Consider the following 11,218-nt stretch of genomic DNA (forward strand, 5'->3'; position numbering starts at 1 on the left):
GCGCATGTGTAATTCGAATGCACATACTACAGTTAGTTCCAGGAAAAGCTATGAATATGCATGAGTATGCTAAATATACAGCTGCTGTCGGCAAGTAACGAATGCGCTCACCTTTGCGAAACGATTCGTGTGTGCCCAGCGCTGCAATAAAGAATGCTGCTTCCTAAAACTCCAAATCGAGTCTTAGAGAGCTTCTCTGACCGACTTTTACAGTAACACCCCCAAACTGTTTCTGCATCAAAACCAGCCAAATGAGGGAGTATGTGTGCCTCTCAACCACAGCAAAATAAATCGTCATTGCTTCAAGTAATTCAAATGCAACCTAAGGAATTCTTCCACGACTCTGGCAACTTTTTTTTGGTGCTTAAAACTCAGCATCACTTCACCCTCAGCCCTTCATCTCCATTACATACTAACAGCTGGATCTCCCCTGCATTGTTCCTCCTATCTAACAAGGAGATACTGAAACTGTTTCTTCTGAAATGGTAGTGGTGTTCTCACAGTCTCGTACTCAGTAGTGGAAAATCCCCTTGTTCCCAGAAGTTTCTTTCCATCTGTAGGATTTAACTCACTGGAAGCCCTCAACTCGCCTGGCTGGCTCTGGAGCTGATATGCCACCAGCTTAGAGGGTTAGACAATACAGAAAGCATGGTAATATTTCAAGGGCTGGGGCACAAACAGATTGCTGTAGAGGATGAAGGACAAGGCAGATGTAGAGAACTGAGGAATTGGACATTGGACATGGGGGACCTAAAATACTCTGACACTTGTCATGTAGCAGTCACTGAACAAGCCATCTTACCACCGTACTGGTGCTCCTTCAGGCACCAACAATCTCCCCTGTGCACTGGAGAACATGCAGCAAAGTATCAGTTTTCTTCCACAGGAAGAGTCACATGTTTGCCGTTCTCTGACCACGTACACCTGGCCAAAACAAAGATGCGGCAAACAAATTTTTCTGCACAGGGCACTGCTTTGGATGAAAATATATTCAACTCTCTAGATAGAGACATAAACCCCAAGGCACTCCCCTTGCCTCTGCCTAGTCAAGGAAGGCCTGGAAATTTTGTTACATTGAGCTAAACATCAGCAGAATATTCTCACTATCATTACTAGAATTTACTGCATCTGCAGACAATATATTCTGGTATGTCTGATTCTAGAATTATTTTTGTGGTTTTGTGTTACTTTTAAAGTCCAAGAACAATAGCTAGGAAAGGTGAAAACACCGGGATGTAAAAGAAACTGAACTGCACTCCCTGTAAATCAGCCTCCCTTTTTCCAAATTACATTAGCTAATGGCAGCAACACCTTCAGGCACATTCACCTTCAAAAGCTGATTTCTCTTTTAAGTAACTCCAAGAAAAAGGGGGGAGGAGGGGGAGAGAAAGAGGAGGGGCGGCTGAGAAAGGCAAACAACACAAGGAGAATTGTAGTAGCTTCCTGTCCATTGCTGCTGTCTGCATTACAAATTCTTTTTTTGGCATTCAGCCTGGGATTGGAGCACCAGCCTAAGAAATTCCCAAGCAGACAGAGCAAGGTACGTGACGGTGTCTGCGCACACCATGTAGAATATGGAGCGCTACAGGTGTGTTACTTTATATCGAGGTCTCTCCAAAAACCTGTATTTTGTATAGCTGATAGCACAGAGACACTAATGGATGGGACAAAAGTGCTGACTTTGTAGGGACAGCCAGAAACCCAGTTCTCTCAACACACAAAGCAATGAACCCCACAGATACTTCACTGTGAATCCTGAATGTACAACTACAAAGGACATGTAAAATTCTAACTGCATGAAGAACTTCTTTACTTGGATCAACATAGTTAAAGCTGAATTGTAGCCTGTGTTTCAGCTAGTCAAAACCAAAATAAACCACAGAGATAAACTATTAGTATTAGATTTGAAAAGAACTTATATTACAACTGGAATAAGGGCCAATTATGACGTTATGCCACAATTAAATACAATGCTAACAATGCTGTAATAAAATACACAGTTAAAATGAGACTGTTGTCGAAAATACCTCTTTAAGAGGTTTCAGACTTAATCCTGTCTGCTGAGCTATTGTGTATGGACAGTACTAGCACTTAATGCACTTATTAGCACAAATGCATTCATTTATATTCATAGCACAATGACAGCTACAATTGCTCTTCTGATGTGTCACCCCACTACCCCAGTGCTAGCCTACCTTATTCTGAGCTATCTCAATCAGATCAGCCACCCTGCATTACTGTCCACCTGACTAGCTCTGAGCTGCCATCCCTAATCCCTAACTCCCAGATCTACTCAAATCCAGCCCAATTCCACTGCAAATTACCTGACGCCTCCTTATTTGATCAGAGATGCCACAAAGTATCACAATCTGCTCTGATCCATTTCAAGATCCCCAGAATCATCTCTAGCTGAGACATTTCAGTATTAGATGGGGCTTTTCTGCAGGAAAGAATGTATGTAACAGCATACAAGTTAAGATGCCAGTCATGTCAGAGCTCTGGAACAAATCCTGCAGCTCCGTTCTTCTCCACCCTTCCTAGTCCCTCTGCAGGGCCATATATCTCCCAGTGCCAGCTCCAAGATACTGAATCATGAGATTGTTAAAGCCTGACATAGGCTTTGGCTCAGCTGGTCATATCACTAAAAGGATTTTGTCTCTGATTAATTTCAGCCTGTCAGTAGGGGTCTCTGGGCAGAATGAAGGAACCTGCCACCCTGTATGTTTCCCATTAATACAACTTCTCAGAAAGCACCTGGGGATCCATCAGCAATCTTAATTAAATCCAACCAAATGGATGACAACAAATCATTAAGGGAGTGGCTCTCTTGGGACAATGGCTGAAGAGTGCATATGGAGGGATGGTATGGGAGGCAGATGGCTGCTTGCCTAGCATGGCAAAGCCTGTCTAAACAGTGATGTACCTGGTTGGCTGTGTTTCAATTCAATTTATCCTGTTCCCAGTCCTTTAGGAGTTACTTGTTCTTCCACACCAGTTAAAACTACCCTTTGCCACGGTGCAAGATGAGCATTTCTGCTGTGATTTTCCAGCTGCTGCATTTTGCAGGCCATTTCCAGGGAAAGAATCTCATTCTCCTTTCCCTCTAAACATACACATCCACTGTTGGTTGTCTTTCATTCTACTTATCATCACAGAGGACTCAGAGATCCTTCAGTCTCAAAATTACTACAGTGACAGAAATAAGGAAAGGCAATTATTTTTCAGTTCTAGAAATTATCAATGTTAGGTATCAAATCAATATTCTTCAGTGAGATTACATGCTTCCTAGAAATTGCAGTTGTTGCTAAATGACAGAAAACACAGATTACTAATTCAGTATATAAAATACCCAGCTTCCTACTGAAAATTAGGCAGCACCTGCTATCACAGTTTTATCAGGAGAATGAGAACTTCAGCTTGTCCAATGTAATGAACTGGGTTGCTAGACTTCTGTCAGGCATTTGTTTTTCCTCTCTCACTTCTCAGAGGGCATAAACATAGCTGGTGGAGGCAATTCTGAGACACAGTATCAGTAGACTCTATTAGTGTTTCGTATCAGCAGTAGTAAGGAGATACCTATTTTTAGAACATTAGTGCTAGTGAATAAAGCTATCCTGACAGCTTTGAAATCCTCCCTCACACAGTAAACAGGCAAAATGCATGACAAGCAGTAAAGTGACTCACCCCAGTTAGTAGAAGCCTACCAAAGGGTTTATAGAGATGATCTCATTAACATCCACAATATTTGGTGTCTTTGCTAAAATTCATGATTAGTCTCAGTTGTCTGTTTTTATGAGTATGGGCACCTGCACTGTAAGAATTTAATTAAGGAAGATATTGCATACACTGTTCAGTCTGAGTATCATGTAATCCAGAAGGTAGTCACAACATGAGTGACAACATTCAGCCACCACCTAGTTGGTTTGGGTTTCAAGCAGTGAAGTGAGAAATCCAGTTAGCAGTCCAGAACAGAAATCATTAACTTTTTCCCAAAATATTAATAGTTGCTGCAGTGACCTTTCTCCTTGTTTGTATCACATACTTGGATTAGCAGAAAGACAACTAAAAGAAAACTAAGATCATAAATAGAATGAAGAGAATCTGAAGTAACTGGAGGCATTAATTCAAACAATTTATGTAAATATCATTAAACTGTTTGGTAGAAGTGGACATTCAGAACTAAAGTAGCCTTAATTTGTTTTATCTTAATTTACTTATTAAGCACATCGTGGCCACTTCCATCCTGAATACACATATCTGAACTCCTAATCTGATTTGAGTAATCCAGTTTAACAATTAATTCAGACATATTCCCTTTGGTATTCATAGTCTCCTGGGTAAATGGAAAAAAGAAAAAAGGAATGTAAACTGATGAATACATTTTAGCTGAAGAACAATTTGTGACTATTAGTTACAGAAGAGAGATAAAAAAGCATTTTTTCTCCTAATAAAACATCGGGTGAGACTGTGTAGTGTATGCATTTTTTACATCTACAAGAATCCAGTGACAGTTATGGGTCTGAAGTCTCCTCTGCCAGGATGTCCTGATTCTAACATGACAGTATTTTTGTATCACCTGAAAGACAAACACTGAGATGTGTATTATTACCTATATAACACCTGAAATATTGTATCTATAACATTATCACTGGGAATTTGAGGGGAGGGAAAAAAAAAAAAAAAGAGATTAAGTGATCTATCCACAGCTAAGCAATAGATAGTGACTTAACTAGGGACAGAATGTAGATTTGCTCCTGTTCCTAACTTTTACTAACAAGCTTCAGACTTCCCATCGCAATGCCCTACAAAATGAAATTGCCTCACAGGCTCTAGATTTGCATTACCAACATTCTGTCTTAGGCATGGATAAACTCTGACTATTTAGGCAATAGTTACTTCTGAAAAGGGAGGAGAAATGGAGAAACAAAATACCTTTATACCATTAGAGACATCACTGCAGTGTGGCCATATTTGCCTGGGCTTTTTTAAGACCACGACACTATGTAAATTAACCTCCCTCCAATGCAAGATCAACTGTTTCAGAAAGGTACCCAACATGGCAGGGAACAGCAGACTTATTTTATATCTCTAAGAGATACAGGGTATGCAACAAGAAAGATGTAATCACATGTCATCACTTACTCTTAGGAAGGCTAGTCAGAGACCAGGATCATACTGTGTTAAGATTTGGTAAAGATACAAAAACTTCTCAATGCACCTGATTCCCCATCCATTTCAACACAAGGTTTATATCCAAAAGACTGTAATGTTTATATCCAAACTGCAGAGACCACTGGAAAGGCACCATTGTTAAAATATATTTGGCTTTGCAGAAAGCTGCAGATACTCAAAAACAACAGATCAAGGGCTTCTGAATTGCTAGCATTAAGGAGATAATAAATACAAAGTCAGAAGTATAGCTGGGATTTCAGATTTGATGGAAACTTAAAAGAACCAAAGCATACTCAGTTTAGCCTAGTTCTGCACAATATCAGGTAATACACTTCCTGGTGTGAAATACATTGTTGAATGTTGTGAATTAAATAATTCAATCTCTCATCCCATTGTACATGTAACCTGATAAGTTCGTAAAAGAGAAAAATTAGGCAGAGAGTAAGTGACCTGCCTATAGCTATTCAGTTACCCTAAAAAAGTAGGAGTATTTGAGGCATGCTTACTTGCAGAGAAGAGACTTTATTGCTGTAATTTCATAAGGCACAATTGCTCTCCACAGACATTTGTCTTTTGTTATTCCTTCACTGAAAAAGCTATTTGTTAATAGCAGCTAAAAGTACACTTTAACGAAGAGAATAAGTGACTGATAAAATACTTATAAAAAAAGGTTAATATTTTGGATATTAAAAAAAATCCCTGAAATAACTTTGGATGGTTTAGCAGGAGTTTGAAGAGGTATTCCTCTGGAGTCATGTAAGCCACATGGAAACTATACAAATACAAAAGGAGAGTTAATTCCTCTTTTGCCCCACATGTTGACACCTGCAATTCGGGAGTGGCTTCACACCACAGAGCTGAAATTCAAATCAAAGCAGTTGCTAAGATCTCCACTGCTGAAATCCAATCATAACAGAAACCTACTCACTTCATGCACCAGAAAAAATAGTCTCTGTGAGAGTTTTTCTTCTATTTCAAGGCAAACATTTGGAGCGAGGTAAGAATTTGCAGTCTCACCTTTCAATGCAATTTTCAAATCAAGCTCTTACAAAGATGGGTCAGTGTTGCCTCGTTCTCTTGAGAAAAATCTCATGCATATAGTCCCAAAATCTTCCCTGATGCGTCTCATTGCGATGAATCATAGCAGTGAGGGCCTCACCCTGATCAAGGCTTTGCCAATAATCCTGCAGCCACATCTCTTTCCAACTGAAACAAAAAAAGAGACATCACCATAAACCACTAAAACTCTGCAGCTGAAGTAGCACTGAAGCCAATTTTTTTTCTTCCACCTAAGAGGAAAACAAGCCCAGAGATGGTCATAACAAAGCGTGCTGTTACCGTCCCATTGCGCTTGAAGTCATGTAAAGAAACTTGCTGTGAAAGTTTTCTACAGAAAATAGAATCATAGAATAGTTAGGGTTGGAAAGGACCTTAAGATCATCTAGCTCCAACCCCCCTGCCATGAGCAGGGACACTACACACTAAACTATGTTGCCCAAGGCTCTGTCCAGTATGGCCTTGAACACCACCAGGGTTGGAGCATTCACAACGTCTTTGGGCAACCTATTTCAGTGCCTCACCACCCTCACTGTGAAGAACTTCTTCCTTATATCTAATCTAAACATCCCCTGTTTAAGATTAGCTTTACAACATTCTAGAAATATCAGCATGTGACTGTAGTGTTAACCAAAGACACTCAACTAATTGTAGAGGATAAAAACTTCTATTAAAATAAAATCTAGCACAGAATCCTTATGTGATTTTGAGAGTAGCCTTCCATGGCCAGTGTGCATATAACAGCCTAAGAATCATTTTTTCTTCTCTTCTCTTCCTCCCCCCATGAGAAACCATTTAACAGCTACTCATTACAAACTCAGGTTATACACGGCAGAGACAAAAAATCATTATATTGCTCAACCCTAACTCTCCATCTCAAAACTACATGGTTGAATATAGCCTTTCTCTTTTTGAATACAGACATTCTCAAACTTTTCATAGCACAGACTACATCACTGCAACTTTCAGCAATTCCCTTCCCAATCGTGATCATGTGGACTACTTCTCTCAACTGTGTTATATCAAGGTATCTTTCTAAAGTAGACAGCAGACAATGTAAAAGCTTCCCTGGTACAATTTTTCCAGACTCACCTCATGTCTACTATCAGCGGGAAAGAAACATACTGTGGTTCAATGAGACATGGAAACTTCCGTGGGCTGCAACAGTGGCTTGGATTATGTTCAAAACTCCCTGCTGATAACCAGTGCACAGAACGATGGGAGTACCTGATCTTTTAAGTAAGTGGCATAGGCACCCATGCGGTGCCTTCAAAAGTACTTCTCTACTGCCATCTGCTGCTCAAGCAAAAGGCCAGCTATGAAAAAGTAGAGAACACTTACAGAGCGGGACACTGCATAACGTTACAAGCTAAAACCACCTTTTGTTATGAAGACTGAGAAAAGGTATTCCTATAAAAAGCTCCAATATATCAATCAACCAACAGAAAACAAAGGACTTCAGACCCCTTTTACATAGAAGCATAACTTTTCAATTAGTCAATATGAGAATTAACCGTACTGTGAAAAAAGCTTTTTAATAACAAACATCACAAGTTTTGTGAAATAGGCATTTCCTAAACAACCTAAATTACCTCAGGCTTATTTTCTCTTTTTAGTTTCAGTTGGGCATTTATGAAAGCATTCAAACATAGGACAAAGTTTTTTGTGGATGGATACCATAATAAAAACCTTCTTAGTTCTGGGTTAGCGTACTTGAAATGATGGATTCATTTTCAACACACTGTTCCTTCTAACTCTTTAACACTCCTAAGCATTCAATTCCTTAGTCTAGGAAGTTATTAACAAGGCTGTAAACTGATATAAACTGAGACAGAGTATATTGACAACCTCCTTCTGACAGCGCATGAGATCTTACTAGTATTTTCAAAAAGTCATTAACTTAAAACTACAGTGGGACTGGCATCAGAACATTGAAATCTTTGGTGATAGTTATGAACATAGGTGAGATCTGCTGTGGCTGAGGGTTTATGGTTATGATGGCTGTCTGATGACTTTTAGAACGTGAATTGCATGCACTTGAGTAATTGCCTAAAAAGAGAAATTGTTGCAACTAATGCAAAGAAAAATTACAAACCTAAGGGATCCAAACATCTTACGCTAATATTACACACTACAAAAAGTGCACACATCGTTCATGAACTGCAAAAACACTTCCTTCTAGCAACTGCAACTTCAAACACTCAAGTGGAAAAACTCAAGGTTTGGGAACCCAATCTCCGACTTGTTTTGTGCCAGCACATGTATAAATACTAAGTAGAACATGCAAACAAAACTCTATTCTGCCTGTCAAAAGTGGTCACCTGAGGGTTAGTGTGGGTAGTTCCCTGCTGACAGACTTCAGGGCAGCTCACGCTAGAGATGGCCAACACTGGGCTATGGGCCTGGGAGATTCCAGTAACACCCGGAATTCCCATTTGCAAAAGGGCTAAGAAGCTACTTATTCTCTGTCTTGTGTGATCCCTCTCGTAAATAAATGGGACGGTGTCCTTCAAACACTAGGCAGAATTTTGTCACACAAACCAACAAAAAGTTTTGTAAAGTATTCTGGGTGAGCCTAACTTCTGCTCTGAAGTCAACAGGAGTTCAACAGGCCTGCACTGAATAGTGCCACCCACATTCTTAATGCAGTACTTTGTAAGGAGGCACAGAACTTCTTTCACCCAAGGGCTACCAAGTGCTTTACCATCACTGCACTGAAAAACATCCCTCTTCCAAACAAAGAGGCTAATATAGACAAAGGGTAACCTCATTGTTTGAGGTCACAGAGCATTTTAACAGAATATTATGGGTGTCTCACACTCCTCATTCAACCACTAACAAATACCACCAGCCAAGCCTCTTCTTCAGCCTCAGTGTTACACAATATTAGCAGAACTATCATACCACCCAGAAAACATAATAGAAAGTGTAACTGAAGGTGTATTAAGAGATCCTTTAAGTACAAAGCATCATTAACAGTTACAGTTACTATTACTTGATGCTTCTTTTTTCCTTCAGAAAGCACAGTCTTGGTACATTACCTGTCTCCTCCAGAGAGATCTTCAACATTTCCAAACCCAGGGATGGGCACAGGACATCCCATGTGCTTGAACTGAGCTATGCGAGGTCTGGGAGATGGAATTTTCCCATGAGACTTTCTGTGTTCCTGCTCCTCTTTGACCCGGGTGTTCTCCCTGTCACAGACGAAACACTCGAAGCCATTCAGGTAATTGGGCAGAGTCATGTCATTCACCCCCCACTCCCGCCTCTCCAAGCTCTCTAGCAAGAACTGGTTTTTGATTCCACCATGTTTTTTATACTCTAGATACTTCAGATATTCCTCTCCATTCTTGTCCAGGAAGTCAAGATACTTTGCCAGCTCTTGGGGGCTCTCAAAGTCATCTATAAGAATGATGGAGAGGTTGTTTGGCATCCAGTCCTGCACAGCTGGGGAGCCTCGGTATACTGGGACAGCCCCCAAGTGCATTGGACGCCACAGCTTCTCTGTCATGTAGTCATCACATATGGCATTCTCCAAGGCCAGATGAAACTTGTACCTGGCGATAAAAGTCATAAATTCAGAATCTTCAGTAGTTGCTGTAGAAGTGTCTCTCAGTCGCTCACTGGGAAGCTCGCGGTTATGCAGGCATTTCCCATAGGAGTCAACCTAAAATAACAACCGGCATCTTTACAAAGTGACTTGTTTGCCTGGAGCTTGTTGTCAGAGCTTGTATTTCTTACAAAATTCCTAACTTTGATCAGTTCCTAGCTATTTCAGCTTCGCTTTCACTCCAAGTTCTTTCCCTTGTGACTATTAGTAGAGTCCCAGTTCTAACAATTTTAGAGGAAACTGAGATCTCAGTTTCAAAAGCAGCATAAACTATGCTACAGATTGAGGGGCAGGGGGAGTGTGCAGAAAGGAAGAAGTTACCCAAAAACTTATTTATTACTGTCTACATCAGAAACTGAGAGATAAGGATGAGCTCCCCCTGAGTTAATTTAAAAGTGACCTACTTAACAGAGACCCAGCACTTTTCCAAACTGCTAATGCACACAGCTCCTGCCAGTCTCAGCAGGCTGGCAAAAATGTTCCATTTGTTAGACTGAGGAAACTTGATGCAGGGAAGCAAAAGAATACTGTCTAAATTCGAAAGACCACACACTCGATCTGGAATCTGCCTCATACTTTGAAAATACAATCAAACTTCAAAAGTTATTTTGTCTTTGCTTCACTGACTACATGATAAACTTGCACAATGAATGAATCACAACCAATAGAAACAGCAGAAATGAGTAGGAAAAAGATGTTTTTAGATAAACACCAAAACTTGATTTTTGTTTCTAATCTACCGTCCTTCAGAATTTTGAAGAGAAAAAATTACTAAGCTTTTCTTTTCTGCTTGAAAGAATCATTATCTCAGTTTATGAAGCTACTCTGCCAGCTGTGCCAGAGCGGTGCAAACCACCATGGGAACAACATGGTCCTACAATGCTTCTCAAGGAGCAGATTCTCAAACCACAGTGACCTGTCTTCACTCCATGCCTGTACTTTCAAACGGGAGCAAGGCTTGTAAATGGAGAGCCTTCATACAGGCTAACTTCAAGGTGCAGAGATTCAGCAACTCCTGGCACTTGCTCCACAACGCCAAGCTTATTCAGGTTTAGCCCAGCCTGTGACTGATCCCAAGTCCGGCCAACTCCACAACTAACAGCTACCACCAGGCCTACCTACTGCATGTGGTGTAGTCTAGATCACGCTTTGGGAAGGAATACAACTAGTTTTTCTGTCCAGCTTGTAGTCGGCATGCATCCCCGTTACGATTCGTGTCTTGGCTAAAAGCAAAGACAAACAAACCCCATTAAGAAGAGGAGGTGGAGGGAGGGGGGCAGCCAGGCGGACCCAGCTCCTACAGCAACCCCACACACACCACAATCTCCCCGCGCATCTGCCTACCTGGATGTACTTCATGAGCTCCCGCACGTAGCGGTC

The 11,218-nt window shown here is 40.7% G+C and overlaps 1 protein-coding gene across 1 annotated transcript; it reads right to left on the minus strand.

The window, feature by feature from the left end:
• Positions 1 to 5,890: 5,890 nt before the first annotated feature.
• FUT11 (fucosyltransferase 11 (alpha (1,3) fucosyltransferase)) lies at positions 5,891 to 11,215 on the minus strand (the record flags this gene model as incomplete). The annotated part of the gene is made up of 3 exons (XM_010011378.1): positions 5,891 to 6,378; positions 9,270 to 9,895; positions 11,183 to 11,215. Coding segments are annotated over 3 exons (807 nt in total), but the record flags the coding sequence as incomplete, so codon positions are not given.
• Positions 11,216 to 11,218: the final 3 nt, after the last annotated feature.

The sequence above is a fragment of the Nestor notabilis genome, unplaced genomic scaffold (genome assembly GCF_000696875.1).
Source record: "Nestor notabilis isolate BGI_N333 unplaced genomic scaffold, ASM69687v1 scaffold30333, whole genome shotgun sequence".
NCBI lineage: Eukaryota > Metazoa > Chordata > Aves > Psittaciformes > Psittacidae > Nestor > Nestor notabilis.